The sequence below is a fragment of the Pseudorca crassidens genome, chromosome 12, assembly GCF_039906515.1.
Source record: "Pseudorca crassidens isolate mPseCra1 chromosome 12, mPseCra1.hap1, whole genome shotgun sequence".
NCBI classification, from domain to species: domain Eukaryota; kingdom Metazoa; phylum Chordata; class Mammalia; order Artiodactyla; family Delphinidae; genus Pseudorca; species Pseudorca crassidens.
The window spans coordinates 21,083,738-21,104,797 of NC_090307.1; the positions used below are offsets into that span (position 1 = coordinate 21,083,738).

General features: G+C 36.2%; 1 protein-coding gene across 1 annotated transcript in view; it reads right to left on the minus strand.

Annotated features, from left to right (window-relative positions):
- LOC137204223 (netrin receptor DCC-like) overlaps positions 1 to 1,635 on the minus strand; it is a 132,423-nt gene extending 130,788 nt beyond the window's left edge. Inside the window, exon 1 of the mRNA XM_067701459.1 lies at positions 1,576 to 1,635. Coding sequence (XP_067557560.1) covers positions 1,576 to 1,635 — 60 coding nt within the window. The remainder of the gene's footprint in view (positions 1 to 1,575) is intronic.
- Positions 1,636 to 21,060: the final 19,425 nt, after the last annotated feature.

Below are 21,060 nucleotides of genomic sequence, written 5' to 3' on the forward strand. Positions count from 1 at the left end.
GTAAAATATTAGTCAAATTTCTTGTTGTAGCCAATAGAACCTTTAGGTGTGGGTGGTAGAGACCTTGGAAAAGGGTGGAGACTAAAGGAAGGCAGAAAAGTGAAGAGAAGCCATATCTATTTTTGGAGGTAGACTTGACAGCACTTGGTGATTTATTGACTGTCAAGTGTAAAGGAGGAAAAGTCATCAAGAATGACTCCTAGGTTTCTGGCATAAGCAACTTGGTAGATGATAATGCATTTACTGTGATAAAGTTGTCTGAAAAACAATCTACTTTCAAAAAGAGTTCACTGGACCTGCTGGTACCATCAATAATGATAATTCACTGAGGATGCAGAAACAAAGGCTATCCATATTGATAATATTCTAGATAATATTGCGAAAGGCATTTTTCTAATTTTATTGTTTAGAGTAAATCATATCTTAGTAATATCAAAATTATATAATAACATTTAATATTTAACCTTTGATATGTACCCAAATACTTGGTGAATATTTCAATCAATGCTGAAAATGTCTAATTGAGTTTCAAACTGGAATAGAAATTAATTAATAAAACAGTATTTTAAGCTCTATTATGTACATAATTGTGTGAACAATTTCCACAAAAAGTTTTGCTTTTTTTTTGTAAACTATATACTTGATGGCTCTAACCAAGTATGGATTTGATAAAATGTCAATAAGGTATTACAAAGGTGCATAATTTTTTTTCCCTGCAATTATATACTATTCTTGCAGACCTGACATGTTTTTACTTTACTATCATAAAAACTCCATCTCTTGTGATAAGCAAAGTTAGAAATTTGGGTAGCATACTATAATTGACATTCTTGAGTTCATGTAGGCAACTGTTATCCAAAATGACCTAAAGCCATTAAGAAAATACTTTGTGTGACACATTTCCAGAGTGAAGTCTGCCAGTACCACATAAAGTTTAAGTTTAATATCTGTGCAATAATAAAAGTATGGTTATATACAAATTGAGTACTACTTGATTTTAAGTAAAATTTTATGAACATGTCTTAAATTCAGGCAAGAACATTGCTTTGTTTTATTGAAAAAGGAAAGCTAACCTGTTGTGATCTTATATAATGATGCTGAAATAACACAAACACTTTTTCATCAATAGGTTTATTTAGCTGTAAAATAGTCTACCCTTTATCTCTGCCCTGGTGGCTTCTACTCCTCACAGCTAGTACCAGTGGGACTGCTATCTTGAAATTAAGCTCTACTTGAACTACTTTGGAAAGTTCCTGTCCCTGATTATGTAATATGCTAAGCCACACTGGGACAAATTTCTCAGGTTGCTCAACTTCAGATAAAATACTGCAAATTCACTTTGACTTGGGTCCCAGTTTTAGTAACCAGGTTTCTCTGGTGGGGATGTTGCCATGCTTTTTTGTGAGTGTTCCTTTGCCTTGTTAATCTGCTTGGTTCATCCAAGACCTCCAAGGCATCCTAGACTGAGTCCTCCAGCGGAGAGTGTCTCCTTTGTGAATCTGTCAGAGGTTGGCGGACTTTCCTGACAATGTTTACTTGCCTCTCTGAATCTAGGCATGTTATCTGCTTTCATACTCTCAACTGCCCAAACCCACTGGCCTTGTGATTCACCAGCTGAAGTGCGTCATCAGCCATTTCTGACACCACCCATCAGGGACAACTGTCATCTACCTTTCTGTTTCTCTGGATACTGTGACCAGTCTTCCTGAAGGAACGTCCCTCATCACCTTACTTACTCCTGTTTAGGGACACAACCCTCCTGACACTGGCCCTTACTGCCATACCCATTCATCCCACAGACCTGTCTTCTTCAGGGGTATATAATGGGCACATTCACAAACTATGAGAAAGGTCATCTGGAAAATGCTCCATTTCGTATAAGTTCCATTTTTATATTTCTTAGCTAAGGTAAACTGGGCTATATTTAAATTGATGCTGGGAAACTGACATGCCACCACTTTACTCCTTTCATCAAATTCTGAGAGCTCAACTTTCACAAGCCCAAGGAAGAAAGGGGAAGCTTATGACTTACTTAACCTACTTCACTTTAGAAGCACAGGGGCCTTGAACCAGTAAATTAAGGTCAAATATGTTTCCAAATCTTCACTGTGAGATCCCCAATCCATCACTGTCTAAGGAGACAAAGGGTAGCCCATGTATACTGACAATGTAGCAGTCTGGTAGGCTAGTATTTTTCATACTTGCAAAGTAGCTTTTAAAAAATATTTCTTCAGTTATTTAAATAGGAGGCTTAGAGTTCTATTAGAAGAGTGGACAATAGCTTACAGTGGCCTGGAGAGTTTTTTTGAGAGGTGTGGCTAGTTCAACACTGGTCCCAACCTTGCATGCCCATTCTGTACAATAAACACAGGTCCTCTCTTTAAGACTTGACTCCAAATGTTAAATAAAGCTCAAATATCAGGCACAGGTACATGGAACTAACTATACTGGGATCTCCTTAACTCATAGCTAGTGCTTAGAAAATCTTATTTGATGTTCTGTCTAGCATGTAGTTTTGAATTGCTGTTTAGAGAAAGAGAGAATAGTGTTCTTCAAATAAAAGATATTCAAGAAATATTACAAGCTGGATGATAGGAAGTACCCTGTTCCACCCTCAGCTTTTCACTAATTTGCTAAGTGACATTAGGAGTTATTACCTCACTGCACCAATTGATATCAGAGGACCTTCCCCATCTACCACCTAGTTGTTGAGAGGTTATCAATGAGAAAGGGCTTAGAAACTTGAAAACACTGCAAAATTCAAAGTTTTACTCATTTAAAATTTTTAAGTTTATAATTATACTTATTACTAGCAATAGTAGTGGTAGAATGTACACCTGTTTTGGATTACACAAAAGGGCATTGAAAACTGAGCACTTTTTTAAAGAATTGACTCATCAGGTCACTTTGGACAAACATGATTAGGTATTGAAGACATAAAAACAAATAAATGAATGAATGGTTCTCAATGAGTCTGAGTTATCTCCAAAAGCACTTCAACTGATCACAGCAACTAGATTACATTTCCCTGGGAAACAACTTTCTTTGCCACTCAAAAACCATTCAGTGGTGAAAAGGTGATTGCTTTATGTTGATTTTACCATATTCTGATGAGTGGCCCGGAGAAAAAGTGCTTTCTCCATTGATTACCAAACCCTTGTTGGAGTTGATTCTCAGGTATGTAACTATGTATGGTCGCAATTTCTGAAAGCAAAATAAAGAAAAAATCAATCGTTCCTGTAGGTCAAGGCTTTCTTGGCCAACTGAATAAAATTAACCAAATACTCCTAAACCAACCAACAAATCACCCACAAATGTAAGATAGAGTCCAGCCTAAAGAAAAAGAAGAGAAAAAAAAAAAGAGGTAGAATTGCTGTGTATCTAGCATCTTCTTTTTGTGAACTCCTGAATTTAAAATAGCATTTTTTTCATGTGATAATTTGCTATGTATACCCTAGTAGCCAGGCCTATTCTCTTAGGTCCTAGAAACTGGGAATGTAATTTCTAGGCAGTATTCACATTTCAACAAAATTCCATTACAAAAAAGCAATTTGATTGTTCCCTAGAGTTCATGATAAAGCGATCTTACAAGTAATACATTTCAAAATTTGTCAGTATCAATAGTCTTTATTCTCCAGTCCTAAGTCATTCCCTGGAAGTGAGCTGGATGTTTAGGGAGGCTCATTAACTCTTTCACATCGCTAAATCCTTTCTCACACTATTCATGTCTACTCAATAGAGCTACTAAAAGCAATAAAATAGCCTTGATGCAGGAACTAGAGTTCTGAAAGCCAGAACACAAATACATCAGGGGAGTTATCTGCAAAAGTATACCCTTGAAAGGCACAAGAAAATAGACCAATATATAACTTAAGGCAGAAAATACAGTGCTCACTTATTTCCCATTCCTTTTTTGTTTTAGAATATAGAAACCAGGATACTATTTGAGCAGTAAGTTGAATGAGGTAACTTCAGGATAATTGATTTCACCAGATATTTAAGCACCCTGAGGCAAAGAGATAAGAATTTAAGTACTGATTTGAGCCTTATGAAAATTCTTTCACATATGAGATAAAGTGCATTTATCAAGAATCACCAGTAGGAATTCAGGGTACTGCAATAATGCACTCATGCTAAAATGATCAGGATATACTAACTTGGTCTGGAAATAATGAAACTTAGTTTAAATGTTATACATTGCTCAATAAAAGAATAAAAACCATAATTTTTACAACACCATGATTTTTAGAGTAATAAAACCAGAACCTTTAAAATTCTTGTCACAAAAACAATTTCCATCTAATGTATGATGGAAGAAATATGATTGCAAATCAGTCTCACCCTGTATAGAACAAGCGTTTTTTGCTTTTACACATATCAAAGTTTAGACATGTCCAATATTTAGGGATAAACAGCTGAGTCTATATTAAATAAGGGAATAAAACCTTAGTATGAAACATTTTTTTTTAAATGCAGATGCAGCTATTTAACAGAGGCATATCTTCAAGCACACTGTCAAATTAGGCCCTAAGTAATTAATCTCTGAAACCAGCAGGCTTTCAATCTCAGAGCAGTCATCTCAAAGACATGACTTACCATGTAATTACATGGGACATTACAATGTACTTATGAGGTCATTTGTTACAATGTACAGTAATTACAGAGTACTTACATAGCTATTTATGTCTTATAAAATGAAGTGAGACTAAATATTTTAATTGTGTTGGAGAAATAAGGGAAAATATTTGAGTTCCACATGTCAGGTGAGATTATAGGTCAGATTCACGTAACTCGCATTAACAGCTGGTTGTCTCCAGAATCACAGGTGTTCTGTGGTGCTTTCTTATTGGGAATGAAGGTTTGAGAAATATTCCTGAAGTAAGTGGAACTGTTCTGATGAACAGCTGAAGTAAGTGGAACTGATGAAGTAAGTGGAACTGTTCTCAATTGCAGTCTTCAGGTAATACCAGAAGACAGGTCAATAATATAATTTGCTATTTACAGTTTACACCCAAACCATTAATGTCCAGGTGTCAATAGAGTTGCCAGACTAAAAACAATGAAATACACAATGTTTTCATAAATGACACACCACACCACTAGATAGAATAATAGCAGTCCTTATGTTTTTCACTTCTGTTGCTTTCAATAAATAATAGCATTTGCTTGGATTTTCAGATCCTTTCTTCTCAAATACATAGCCTACACCATTCTCACTTTTTAAAAAAGAGAACTCTTTGAGTTAAAATTTCCAAGTTGTGTTTTTTCCAAGTTTCTTTTCCTTATCTCATTCTGTACTTGAAAATTCTTAGGTAGCCTAACCGGTGAATTATGGCAGCAGAAAAAAGAGGTTTCTGTGCTTGTTACATCTGAAACATCACTGATATATGAATAATGAGGAGAGCTGATTTAAAAAATTAAAATTAAAAATATTTTTGGATTGTTAATGATCTATTCTCTTTGGATTAATGCCTAAAGTAAATCTTACTATTATTTACATACATTATTATATCAATTTATTCATTAAACATCCTGATTGGCTGCTGTGTTCCAGGCCTGGTGCACAAGGGCATATGCGCCTAAAACATTTTCCTTGAAGAGCATGGTCCTTTCCAGAGATAAATTCTATGATGATGTTGATAGATTGGCCTTACTAAATCTACTAAGCTAAACAGACATACCATACTATGGTCTCTTTTTCAGAAAATAAATTCTGGCTTTATATTTAGAGTTTATGCCTTAAAATTAGAATGGTCATTATCTGATGGATCATGACATCATCTTACCCAGACTTCGCTTACTCTGGCTAAGCTGCCTCCCATTCACGTGATTCAATGATTGGAAACTACGAGATAATGTTTTGTTATGACGGTACAGACAGAATTCTCCTTTCTATGCTTTAAACTGTTCTGAGAATTTCAACAATCATTTTTCCAAAGGAATAAATGTCAACTCTTTTTTGTCATGTAGATATTCTAACCACCAAATTGCTATAAATATGTGAGCTAATTAATTACTGTGAAGGCTGATCAGCAGGTTGACAGTGCTATAGACCACAGCCTCCTGACAAAACAGGGATTCTATCAGTGTTTAATGACTGCTACATTCCTATATAAGGGTCCCCAAATTTGCCAAATTCGGATACTCAGGACCCACAGAACCATCTGCAGAATGTTTCCTGTTAATATGCAAATAAACCAATTAAAATGCACTGACTCATTCTACAGCCAGTCAGGTCTATTCTGATCTACTGCACCAATTTTATTTATACATGCAGAAAGAGCAGGTCCATTTTCCACTAAAGTTCAGAGAAGCTACTCAGAGAGTTGTTGAGAACATAGTCTCAACAACTCATTCCAATTTAAGACCAGTAAGAGGTAGTTTACTTTTGAAAAAAATTATGGGTAACTGTCAATACTTCAATCAGTATTTCAATTAGATATGCAATCATTATGTGTATAATTGATTAACAATTAACAGCACCTGTAGCTGGCTATAATTTTAAGTACTCATTACATTATGGCTGATTAGTTAAAATGATGTCTGCATGAGTACTACTGGATTATAAAGAAAATGATAAAACAATTCCAGAATAATTAGTCTATTAGAATTGGGATTAAGACAAATTCAATAAAATATTTCTAAAATTTTTTTATTTTAAACAATGTTAATGGATTTTCCTTAAGCTATACAACATGGAGAGAAGCTGACCAATGATCATTTCAATGTAATTAATCTACCATTTTCCTGGAAGATGAGGAAGTAGTTCAGAATAAGCCATTGTCCATCAGAACAACAGGCATGAGAAAGGAGATCCTAGGTAACAATACAGCCCCATTTCTAATCTGCTTTATAAATATGCATGTTTTAGAAATGGAAAGGTTTTTTGATCTTTTATCACAAATATGTCAGTCTAGTAAATAGACATTCTCATAAGAGATATTAGGCTCTCTTTTTTAGGCACAATGTGAACCTGAAAAATGGTTTCACACAGTTTTGTAAAAGAGAGAAAATTAGTCTTTAACTACAATACCTTAAAACTAGGCCATAGTAGCAAAACATGCTGGTGTGCAAACTACTATGTGTTTTAATTTTGGTATTCCGAGAAGTTTGTAGTAAATTAGGTACTAGTATTAGAACCAATAATTCTTCCAAATTAAAAAATATATATTCTGCACAGTTTCATATATTACAACAAATTTTTTTGAGGATTTAGGACCTCACACAATTGATTGAGGCATGAGATAAAGTAACTTTTTTCCAATGATTTTTGCTATAAATGAAATAGTATACAAATGACTGATATTTACTTCTGTTTGAAACTCTTCATTATAAAAATATTCAAACAAATACATATATAGAATAGTATAAGACACCACTTCACAATCACCAGGATAGCTATGATCAAAAGACAATAACAACAGGGCTTCCCTGGTGGCGCAGTGGTTGCGAGTCCGCCTGCCGATGCAGGGGACACGGGTTTGTGCCCCGGTCCGGGAGGATCCCACATGCCGCGGAGCGGCTGGGCCCGTGAGCCACGGCCGCTGAGCCTGCGCGTCCGGAGCCTGTGCTCCGCAACGGGAGAGGCCACAACAGTGAGAGGCCCGCGTACCACAAAAAAAAAAACACAAAAGAACAAAACAAAAAAAAGACAATAACAACACTGTAAGGATGTGGAGGAATTAGAACCTTCATACACTGCTGGGAAGAACGTAAACTGGTGCAGCTGCTTTGAAAAATAGTCTATCAATGCCTCAAAAGAGTAAAAATAGAATTAAATATGACCCAGTGATTTCTTCCTAGGTATTCTCAAAGAGAACCGAACACATACATTCACACAAAAACTTATATACAAATGTTCATAACAGCATTATTCATAATAGTGAAAGACAGTGGAAACAACTCAAATGCCCACCATCTGATGAATGGATAAATAAAATGTGGCATGTCCATACAATGGAATATTATTTGACCATGAAAAGAAATGAAGTACTGATACATGCTATACCATGGATGAATACTGAAAATATTATGCTAATTGAAAGAAGTCACACTTGAAAGGTGACACAGTGTATCGCTCCATTTATGCAAAATATGCAGAACAGGGAAACTGTAGAGACAGAAAGCAGACTAGAGATTCTTTTTGGCTGATGGAGGGACAGTGTAAGAAGAAAATGAGGGGTAACAGCTAAAGTATACAGATTTATTTTAGGGGAGATAAAATAATACAATTAATTGTGGTGATGGCTTCAACTTTATTTTATTTTTTTAATTTTTAAATTTAATTTTATTAATTTTTTTATACAGCACGTTCTTATTAGTCATCAATTTTATACACAACAGTGTATACCTGTCAATCCCAATCGCCCAATTCATCACACCATCCTCCCCACCCCACCGCGGCTTTCCCCCTTGGTGTCCATATGCTTGCTCTCTACAGCTGTGTCTCAACTTCTGCCCTGCAAACTGGTTCATCTGAACCATTTTTTTAGGTTCCACATACATGCGTTAATATACGATATTTGTTTTTCTCTTTCTGACTTACTTCACTCTGTATGACAGTCTCTAGATCCATCCACATCTCAACAAATGACCCAGTTTCATTCCTTTTTATGGCTGAGTAATATTCCATTGTATATATGTACCACATCTTCTTTATCCATTTGTCTGTCGATGGGCATTTAGGTGGCTTCCATGACCTGGCTATTGTAAAGAGTGCTGCAATGAACATTGGGGTGCATGTGTCTTTTTGAACTAAGGTTTTCTCTAGGTATATGCCCAGAAGTGGGATTGCTGGATCAAATGGTAACTCTATTTTTAGTGTTTTAAGGAACCTCCATACTGTTCTCCATAGTGACTGTATCAATTTACATACCCACCAATAGTGCAAGAGGGTTCCCTTTTCTCCACACCCTCTCCAGCATTTGCTGCTTGTAGATTTTCTGAAGATGCCCATTCTAACTGGTGTGAGTTGATACCTCATTGTAGTTTTGATTTGCATTTCTCTAATAATTAGTGATGTTGAGCAGCTTATCATGTGCTTCTTGGCCACCTGTATGTCTTCTTTGCATAAATGTCTATTTATGTCTTCTGCCCATTTTTGGATTGGGTTGTTTGTTTCTTTAATATTGAACTGCATGAGCTGTTTATATATTTTGGAGATTAATCCTTTGTCTGTTGATTCATTTGCAAATATCTTCTCCCATTCTGAGGGTTGTCTTTTCATCTTGTTTATGGTTTACTTTGCTGTGCAAAAGCTTTGAAGTTTCATTAGGTCCCATTAGTTTATTTTTATTTCCATTACTCTAGGAGGTGGATCAAAAAAGATCTTGCTGTGATTTATGTCAAAGAGTGTTCTTCCTATGTTTTCCTCTAAGAGTTTTACAGTGTCCAGTCTTACATTTAGGTGTCGAATCCATTTTGAGTTTATTTTTGTGTATGGTGCTAAGGAGTGTTCTAATTTCATTCTTTTACATCTAGCTGTCCAGTTTTCCCAGCACCATTTATTGAAGAGACTGTCTTTTCTACATTGTATATCCTTGCCTCCTTTGTCATAGATTAGTTGACCATAAGTGTGTGGGTTTATCTCTGGGCTTTCTATCCTGTTCCATTGATCTATATTTCTGTTTTTGTGCCAGTACCATATTGTCTTGATTACTGCAGCTTTGTAGTATAGTCTGAAGTCAGGGAGTCTGATTCCTCCAGCTCCATTTTTTTTCCTCAAGACTGCTTTGGCTATTCGGGGTCTTTTGTGTCTCCATACACATTTGAAGAGTTTTTGTTCTAGTTCCGTAAAAAAAGCCATTCGTAATTTGATAGGGATTGCACTGAATCTGTAGATTGCTTTGGGTAGTATAGTCATTTTCACAATATTGATTCTGTTTTTTTTTTTGCGATACATGGGCCTCTCACTGTTGTGGCCTCTCCCACTGTGGAGCACAGGCTCCAGACGTGCAGGCTCAGCAGCCATGGCTCACGGGCCCAGCCGCTCCGCGGCATGTGGGACCTTCCCAGACCGGGGCACGAACCCATGTCCCCTGCGTCAGCAGGCGGACTCTCAACCACTGCACCACCAGGGAAGCCAAACTTTACCAAACTTTACCAAATTCATTGATTAGCTCTAGTAGTTTTGGTGGCATTTTTAGGATTCTCTTTGTATAGTATCATGTCATCTGCAAAGAGTGACAGTTTTACTTCTTCTTTTCCAATTTTTACTCCTTTTGTTTCTTTTTCTTCTCTGATTGATGTGGCTAGGACTTCCAAAACTATGTTGAATAATAGTGGTGAGAGTGGACTTCCTTGTCTTCTTCCTGATCTTAGAGGAAATGCTTTCAGTTTTCCAGCATTGAGAATGATGTTTGCCATGGGTTTGTCATATATGGCCTTTATCATGTTGAGGTAGGTCCCTCTATTTCCACTTTCTGGAGAGTTTTTATCATAAATGGGTGTTGAATTTGGTAAAAACCTTTTTCTGCATCTATTGAGATGATCATATGGTTTTCATCCTTCAATTTGTTAATATGGTGTATCACATTGATTGATTTGCATATATTGAAGAATCCTTGCATCCCTGGGATAAATCCCACTTGATCATGGTGTATGATCCTTTTAATGTGCTCTTGGATTCTGTTTGCTAGTATTTTGTTGAGGATTTTTGCATCTATATTCATCAGTGATATTGGTCTGTAATTTTCTTTTTTTGTAGTGTCTTTGTCTGGTTTTGGTATCAGGGTGATGGTGGCCTCATAGAATGAGTTTCGGAGTGTTCCTTCCTCTGTAATTTTTTGGAAGAGTTTGAGAAGGATGGATGTTAGCTCTTCTCTAAATGTTTGAAAGAATTTACCTGTGAAGCCATCTGGTACTGGACTTTTGTTTGTTGGAAGATTTTTAATCACAGTTTCAATTTCATTACTTGTGATTGGTCTGTTCATATTTTCTGTTTCTTCCTGGTTCAGACTTGGAAGGTTATACCTTTCTAAGAATTTGTCCATTTCTTCCAGGTTGTCCATTTTATTGGCATAGAGTTACTTCTAGCAGTCTCTTAGGATGCACTGTATTTCTGTGGTGTCTGTTGTAACGTCTCCTTTTTCATTTCTAATTTTATTGATTTGAGTCCTCTCCCTCTTTTTCTTGAGGAGTCTGGCTAATGGTTTATCAACTTTGATTATCTTCTCAAAGAACCAGCTTTTAGTTTTATTGATCTTTGCTATTGTTTTCTTTGTTTCTATTCATTTATTTCTGCTCTGATTTTTATGATTTCTTTCCTTCTGCTAACTTGGGGTTTTGTTTGTTCTTTTTTCTCTAGTTCCTTTAGATGTAAGGTTAGATTGTTTATTTGAGATATTTCTTGTTTCTTGAGGTAGGCATGTATAGCTATAAACTTCCCTCTTAGAACTGTTTAGTTGCATCCCATAGGTTTTTGGATTGTCTTGTTTTCATTCTCATTTGTCTCTAGGTATTTTCTGATTTCCTCTTTGATTTCTTTAGTGGTCTCTTGGTTATTTAGGAACGTATTGTTTAGCCTCCATGTGTTTGTGTTTTTTACGTTTTCTTCCCTGTAATTCATTTCTAATCTCATAGTGTTGTCGTCAGAAAAGATGCTTGATATGATTTCAATTTTCTTAAATTTACTGAGGCTTGTTTTGTGACCCAAGATGTGATCTATCCTGGAGAATGTTCCCTGCGCACGTGAGAAGAAAGTGTAATCTGCTGTTTTTGGATGGAATGTCCTATAAATATCAATTAAGTCTATCTGGTCTATTGTGTCATTTGAAGCTTCTGTTTCTTTATTTATTTTCATTTTGGATGATCTGTCCATATGTGCAAGTGAGGTGTTAAAGTCCCCCAGTGTTTTGTGTTACTGTTGATTTCTTCTTTTATAGCTGTTAGCAGTTGCCTTATTTATTGAGGGGCTCCTATGTTGGGTGCATATATATATATTTATTATTGTTGTATCTTCTTCTTAGATTGATCCCTTGCTTATTATGTAGTGTCCTTCCTTGTCCCTTTTAACATTCTTTATTTTAAAGTCTAGTTTATCTGATATGAGTATTGCTACTCCAGCTTTCTTTTGATTTCTATTTTCATGGAATATCTTTTTCCATCCCCTCACTTTCAGTCTGTATTTGTCCCTAGGTCTGAAGCGGGTCTCTTGTAGACAGCATATATATGGGTCTTGTTTTTGTATCCATTCAGCAAGCCTGTGTCTTTTGGTTGGAGCATTTAATCCATTCATGTTTAAGGTAATACTTTTTTGCAGTATGCGGGCATCTCATTGTTGTGGCCTCTCCCATTGCGGAGCACAGGCTCCGGACGCACAGGTTCAGCAGCCATGGCTCACGCTCCCAGCCGCTCCGAGGCATGTGGTATCTTCCCGGACCGGGGCACGAACCCGTGTCCCCTGCATTGGCAGGCAGACTCTCATCCACTGCGCCACTAGGGAAGCCCTAAGGTAATTACTGATATGTATGTTACTATGACCATTTTCTTAATTGTTTTGGGTTTGTTTCTGTAGGTCCTTTTCTTCTCTTGTGTTTCCCACTTAGAGAAGTTCCTTTAGCATTTGTTGTAGAGCTGCTTTGGTGGTGCTCAATTCTCTTAGCTTTTGCTTGTCTGTAAAGCTTTTGATTTCTCCATCGAATCTGAATGAGATCCTTGCTGGGTAGAGTATTCTTGGTTGTAGGTTCTTCCCTTTCATCACCTTATGTATATCGTGCCACTGCCTTCTGGCTTTGAGAGTTTCTGCTGAGAAATAAGCTGTTAACCTTATGGGAGTTTCCTTTTATGTTATTTGTCATTTTTCCCTTGCTGCTTTCAATATTTTTTCTTTGTCTTTAATTTTTGCCAATTTGATTACTATGTGTCTCAGCGTGTTTCTCCTTGGGTTTATCCTGTATGGGACTTGCTGCACGTTCTGGTCTTGGGTGGATATGTCCTTTCCTATGTTAGGTAAGGTTTCTACTATAATCTCTTCAAATATTTTCTCCGGTCCTTTCTCTCTCTCTTCTCCTTCTGGCACCCTTATAATGCGAATGCTGTTGCGTTTAATGTTGTCCTAGAGGTCTGTTAGGGTGTCTTCATTTCTTTTCATTCTTTTTTCTTTATTCTGTTCTGCAGCAGTGAATTCCACCGTTCTGTCTTCCAGGGCACTTATCCGTTCTTCTGCCTCAGTTATTCTGCTATTGATTCCTTCTAGTGTAGTTTTCATTTCAGTTATTGTATTGTTCATCTTTGTTTGGTCTTTAATTCTTCTAGGTCTTTGTTAAACATTTCTTGCATCTTCTCCATTTTTGCCTCCATTCTTTTACTGAGGTCCTGGATCATCTTCACTATCATTATTCTGAATTCTTTTTCTGGAAGGTTACCTATCTTCACTTCATTTAGATGTTTTCCTGATGTTTTATCTTGTTCCTTCATCTGGTACATAGCCCTCTGCCTTTTCATCTTGTCTATCTTTCTGTGAATGTGATTTTCGTTCTACAGGCTGCAGGATTGTAGTTCTTCTTGCTTCTGCTGTCTGCCCTCTGGTGGATGAGGCTATCTAGGCTTGTGCAAGTTTCCCGATGGGAGGGATGGGTGGTGGGTAGAGCTGGCTGTTGCTCTGGTGGGCTGAGCTCAGTAAAACTTTAATCTGCTTGACTGATGTTGGGTGGGGCTGGGTTCCCTCCCTGTTGGTTGTTTGGCCTGAGGCAACCCAACACTGGGGCATACCTGGGCTCTTTTGTGGGGCTAATGACAGACTCTGGGAGGTCTCACACCAAGGAGTACTTCCCAGAACTTCTGCTGCCAGTGCCCTTGTCCCCATTGTGAGCCACAGCCACCGCCTGCCTCTGCAGGAGACCCTCCAACACTAGCAGGTAGGTCTGGTTCATTCTCCCCTGGGGTCACTGCTCCTTCCCTTGGGTCCTGATGCACACACTACTTTGTGTGTGCCCTCCAAGAGTGGAGTCTCTGTTTCCCCCAGTCCTGTCGAAGTCCTGCAATCAAATCCCACTAGGCTTCAAAGTCTGATGCTCTAGGAATTCCTCTTCTCATTGCTGGACCCCAAGATTGAGAAGTGTGATGTGGGGCTCAGAACCTTCACTCCAGTGGGTGGACTTCTTTGGTATAAGTGTTCTCCAGTCTGTGAGTCACCCACCCAGCCGTTATGGGATTTGATTTTACTGTGATTGTGCCCCTCCTACCACCTCATTGTGGCTTCTCCTTTGTCTTTGTATGTGGGTTATCTTTTTTGGTGAGTTCCAGGGTCTTCCTGTTGATGACTGTCCAGCAGCTAGTTGTGATTCTGGTGGCTGGCTTCAACTTTAAATGGGTGAGTTGTGTGGTATGTGAATTATATGTCAATAAAGATATTACAAAAAGAACAATTGCACCACACACACAAAAAAATAGAATAGGGTAATGAACCCCCACGTGCCCATCGCCTGACTTCAAATTTTCAGTTCATTCCCACTCATTTTATATATATATACACACACACACACACACACACTAAACCCTCTGGGATTTTATTTAAAGAAATTCTATATATGTCTGTAAAGTGGAGAAATACACCTGCATATGTGGCTCTTGCTATAAGTGGGAAGTACATTCTGCAGGGACCTGAATACAATCTATTTTTATCCTCCATTGCTGGCACAGTGTCCTGTCCATATGGTACTCGAGAATGTTTGCAGATCACAGAAGGAAAGGAAACAGTGGAGCAGTTCAGTGCCACTCCACTGCTTCAGGTTCTTCCTGTGAGGATATTTAGAAGGTAAGGTACAATTAGGGGCCGAAGCATCTGCAAAGAGCTCAGTTACAAACGGGAGCTCTAATCAAGTCTGTGAGAAAATTCGGGGATGCTCCATTCTAACTCCTTTTTAAAATTTTTGTATAACAGAACTAGAAGGTGAAATGTGGTTCCAGGCTACATAGAATTTTTTGGGGGAAGGGGTGGGGGTCAGGAAAGAGGGATATAGAGTAAAGGTTAGTGAACTACTATATACAAATGAATCATGTGAAGTTTACAAAAGGTCTCAGAGAAATATCTTCTATGCTTATTTATTTGCTTACGCCCAAGAAAATAAAATGAGAATATATGTAAGGTTTTCATGGGTTATATTCTTTTTCTAATCGTGTTTACCATAGTTCTAAGTTTCCATTCATTTTTCTGATTATTTGATTAATGTCTTTTGAGCTCCTAAGAACTTAAGCTCATAAACTCTCCCGCTGTTTCTTACCACAGGGTCCCCAGTGCCAACAACGTCTAAAACTTATAATATATTCAATAAATAGTTGTTGACATGAAATAGAAACTAAAAACAAAACAAAACAGTAGATCAATAAAACTAAGAGCTGGTTCTTTAAAAAACTAAACAAAATTGATAGACCTTTAGCCAGACTCATCAAGGAAAAAGAGAGTGGGCCCTAATAAATAAATCAGAAATGAAAGAGGAAAAGAAGAAAAGGTTATCTGACACCCACAGAAGTACAAAAGATCATAAGAGATTATTATGAACAATTATACACCAATAAATTGGTCAACCTAGAAGAAAGAGATCAATTCCCAGAAATGTACAATCTCCCAAGACTAAATCAGGAAGAAGTAAAAAAAATATGAACAGACCAATGACCAGTAATGAAACTGAATCAGTAATTTTAAAAACTCTCAACAAACAAAAATCTAAGACTACTAGATGGCTTTACCAGTTAATTCTACCAAACATTTAGAGAAAAGGCAACATCTATCCTTCTTGAGCCAATCAAAAAAAACGTAAGAGGAAGGAATGCTTCTCAACTCCTTCTATGATTCCAGCATCACCCTGATACCAAAACCAAAGATACCATACACAAAAAAGAAAATTACAGGCCAATATCACTGATGAACATAGATGCAAAAATCTTCAACAAAGTGTTACCAAGCCAAATTCAACAATACATTAACAGGATTATATACTATGATCAAGTGGGATTTATCACAGGGATGTAAGGATGGTTCAATATCTGAAAAGTCAATCAATGTGATATACCACATTAACAAATTGAAGAATAAAACTCATATGGTCATCTCAATACATGCAGAAAAAACTTCTGACAAAATTCAATACCCATTTATGATAAAAACTCTCTACAGAGTGGGTTTAGAGAGAATATGCCTCAACACAATAGAGGCCATACATGTCAAACTCACAGCCAACATCACAATTAATGATGAAAAGTTGAAAGCATTTCCTCTAATATCAGGAACAAAAGAAGGATGCCCACTCTCACCACTTTTATTAAACATAGTACTGGAAGTCTTAACCACAGAAACTGGATAAGGAAAAGAAAAAAAGGAATCCAAATTGGTAAAAGAAGAAGTAAAACTGTCACTGTTTGCAGGTAATATGATACTATATTATAGGAAACCCTAAAGACACCACCAAAAAACTAATGAATTCAGTAAAGCAGGATACAAAGTAAATACTAAGAAATATGTTGCATTTCTATATATTAACAACAGAAAGAGAAATGAAGAAATCAGTCCCATTTGCAATTACATTAAAAAGAATATCTAACAATAAATCTAACCAAGGAGGTAAAAGATTTGCAATCATAAAACTATAGGACACTGATAAAAGCAATTGAAAATGATGCGAATAAATAGAAAAATATACTGTACTCATGGACTGAAAGAATTAATACTGTTAAAATAATCATACTACTCAAGATAATCTACAGATTCAATGAAATCCCTGTCAAAATACCAAGGGCATTTTTCATAGAACTAGAACAAATAATTCTAAAATGTGTATGGAAACACGAAGGATCCCAAATAGCCAAAACAATCTTGAGAAAGAAAAAAAAAAGCTGTGGGTATCACCCTCTCTTACTGCACTCTATACTACAAAGCTACAGTAATTAAAACAATATGGTATTGGCACAAAAACAGACAAATAGACCAATGGAACAGAATAGAGAACCCCCAAATAAACCGATGCTTATATGAACAATTAATCTACAACAAAGGAGGCAAGAATATACAATGGGTAAAAGTCAATCTCTTAAATAAATAGTGTTGGGAAAACTGGACAGCTACATGTGTAAGAATGAAACTGGACTACTGTCTCACATCATATACAAAAATAAACTAAAAATGAATTAAAGACTTAAATGTAAATGCTGAAACCATAAAACTCTGAGAAGAAAAGTTAGGCAGTATGCTCTTTGACATTGGTCTTAGCAATTTTTTTTTTTTTTGATCTGTCACCTCAGGCAAGGGAAACAAAAGCAAAAATAAACAAATGGGGCTACCTCAAGCTAAAAAACTTTTGTAGAGTGAAGGAAACCATCATCAAAATGAAAAGGCAGACTACTGAATGGGAGAAGATATTTGCAAACAGTACATCTGACAAGTGGTTAAAATCAAAACTATAGAAAGAACTCATATAATTCAACATCAAAAAATACAAACAACTTGATTAAAAAATGGACAGAAGACCTGAATACACATTTTTCCAAAGAAGACATTCAGATGGCCAACGGACACAGGAAAAGATGCTCAACAACACTTACCATCGGGAAATGCAAATCGAAACCACAATGAGATACCACCTCACACCTTTTACAATGGCTATCATCAAAAAGATAACAAATAACAAGTGCTGGCAAGGATATGGAGGAAAGGGAAACTTTGTGCACTGTTGGTGGGATTGTGAATTGGTGCACTCACTACGGAAAATATACGGAGGTTTCTCAAAAAATTAAAACTAGAACTACCATGTGATCCAGCAATTTTATTTCTGGGTATTTACCAGAATAAAACAAAAACATTAATTCGAAAAGATATATGCACTCTAGTGTTCATCACAGCATTATTTACAACAGCCAAGATATGGAAGCAACCTAAGTGTCCATCAGTAGATGAATAGATAAAGATGATGTGGTATATATAGATAATGGAATTACTCAGTAGTAAAAATTGAAATCTTTCCATTAACAGCAACACGGACGGATCTAGAACATATCATGCTAAGTAAAATTAAGTTAGATAAAGACAGAACATCTTATGATATCACTTATGTGTGGAATTTAAAAAATGAACCAACCAATCAAAATAAAAACAGACTTACAGATGCAGAGAACAGATGGGTGGTTGCCAGAGGGGAGGGGGTGTCAGTTTGGGAAAAATACGTGAAAGAGATTAAAAGGTACACACCTCCAGTTATATAATAAATAAGTCACAGGGATGTAATATATACAATATGGAATATGGTCAATAATGTTATAATAACTTTGTATAGAGACACATAGTTACTAGATTTTGTGGGTGATCATTGCAAGATGAATGTAAATGTTAAATCACTATATAGGACATCTGAAACTAACATAATCTTGTATGTCAACTATATAAATAAGTAGTTGTTCAACAAATTAATAAGCATTTTAATGAAATTGGTTCTTTATTTAATCAAATCCATCTTCAAATCATAGTACTTTCCTTTTCTTTGTTACGAAAATACCAAGAGCATTGCCATTGCACTTAGAAAACATATTATGGGCCTGATTTTGGCTCGCACATGCAATGAATAAAGAAACAAAAGAATGACAGAAGAGGTGATAGCTCTTGAGGATTTTGACAGAAGTCTGAAGAAAAAATGGAAGGGGCTAAAAAGTATACTTGTGAGAAAGAGAATGATTACTTAAACTCAAATGAAATAAATTTTATTGGGAAAAGAACAATTTTAATTATGGTTCTCTATAACTTCCATCAGGTGATGCCCTCAGCTCCCTGGAGTAAGAATGGGGACATGTTGGGAGGAAGAGTGTTGAAGGGATGAAGGGAAGTGTGGAGTCCACGGTACTCAGGAGGAGGGTGGGGCATGGTGGGCAGGTCATATGGTTGCACGTTGTCAAGGTGGATGCTTATGACACAAGGTGGGCCTATAGTACTGGCAAATTTATGCTATAGTTAATGAAAAATGAATTTAAGTAAATACCAAGCAAGTAATAATCATGGCACACATATATATTTTGGAGTAGAATTATAGATTGGAAATATATATATACACACACGTACATACATACATACATATATATATAAACATAATGTAAATATATAAGTAGTACAGGTTTAAATGAATGTAATTAATATAAATATATAAGTAGTATATATCTATATGAATATAATTAATAAATTATATATATATATATTCTTACAGATCTTGATTATATACAATTATAATACTAGCCCATGCTTTAATTTTCCTTCTCTGTTTCTTTTTGGTATGAAGGAAGTAGTCTAGGAGAACTATGGAGGAAGCATAACTGAAAGGCTATCTTTTGATATTATACTTTAAATTTACTATCTGCCCTTCTTATCTATTGTCTTTGCTTTCAAAATTAGATTGAAATATTATGAAAACATCTTTAAAATAATATGGGTCAAATCAGTGGACACTTCCTTCCTAAAGCAATGCCTAATTTTTTTTTTTTAGTTATTTTTAGTTTTTATTTTATTTCCCTAAAGCAATGTCTTAATTGAAGACACTGAGTCTGAAGTTTGAAAGAATAAAACAAAGAGAAATTAGTTCTTCTTTCTTCCCTGGAATAAATCAGAATGCACTTGTCAGTAGCCAAGCAGATGGCAACCTTTATCTTGTCTATCCAAGTTTATCATGTTATAGCCACCCTATTGGTAAACATTTCTACTCTTTAAACTCAACATTTATCTTATTCTTGAATTCTGGCTGAACTCTTTTCTTTTTGCTTTAAGGTTTATGATTCATATGAAATATTGAAGTGCTTGAATAAAAATACTTCCTCACTACCGAGTTGCCTGCAGGTCAGTTGTAAAAACATTTACTTTGCAATAATTAGATCAGTGCTGACTTACTGATTCCTTCTTTTATGTCTCCTTTTATTTTTTTGTTCATTAGCGAGTTTGGTAAAGATCAGGTGATACAGCCACTGAATATTACTGGGAAAGGCAAATGATCAGAAGTCACCAGACAACATTCGACATGCATTGATTTTCTTTTTTTGGGATTAATGAATAGTGCCATTCAGTGCAATCATTTAAATTTTGTACCCAGTGGCATTTATTTAATTAGAAGTCTTTCTTGCTATTTGCACATATTTGATAACATGAGGCTAAGTACTATCGCCTGTGAGTCTTATATCTTAGAGAGGAAAACAGAATCCTTATTTCACTTTGTTGTTTCTCACCTCAAAGCACACAAATATTTTAAACATGGGTCTGAAAGTAGGGGATAGTAGGAAGGGTATGGAGACATGCTAATGTGCAGAAATGATTAAATTCTAATGTTCCACATTTATATAACTCTTTAGTATAATAAACTCCAAAGATATTAAATAACTTTTCTATTTGATTTCCGTATCCTGCAAATGAGGACACAGAGGCAAAGTTACTCTTGGTTTTTGGGTATGGATTATACAAGTTGTTAATTTTCTAAATCTCTATTTCAGAAACATTCTACAAGAATGTGTTAGCTTATCTGGGGGAAGATGTGTTAAGGGGTAAGAGAGGAGATGACACTCAAGCTACTGGTCCTATTCATCAGATGTTCCTGTCTAGGGAGAAGACAGCCTTGAAGTGGGCAGGCCTGGGTTTAAATCCCAGTTACTGCCACTTAGCCATGTGACACACCATGCTTTTAACTGCTTTATAAGTGGGAATTTTAAAACAAATAAACACACATAAGATAAAACTACCAGAAAATAGTAACCTCACAGGAAGCTCGAGAGAATTAACAAAGGTTACTATTTATCAAAGTGAGGCATGCTGTAAGTGGCAAATAAAGCCATTTCTTCCCCCTGCACAGTTATCAGTGTTCCTGTAAAGGCTGAGGAGAAACTGAAATCATTCTCTAAAATGAGTGTGTGTGTTTCCACTTTGAAAGTATTTTACCCAAGTTATAGTTCTCCCACTTCTCTTTATTCTACCCCAGCTGGATGTGTAGAAGATTTCAGAGTCCTATTTGGGGCTTTTTAAATTAACTCTCTATGTGTAATAATCTGAAGTAAAGTTTCCTGAGAATTCTACTGTAATGGCCAGTCTTGTGAATTCTGGTGGCATAC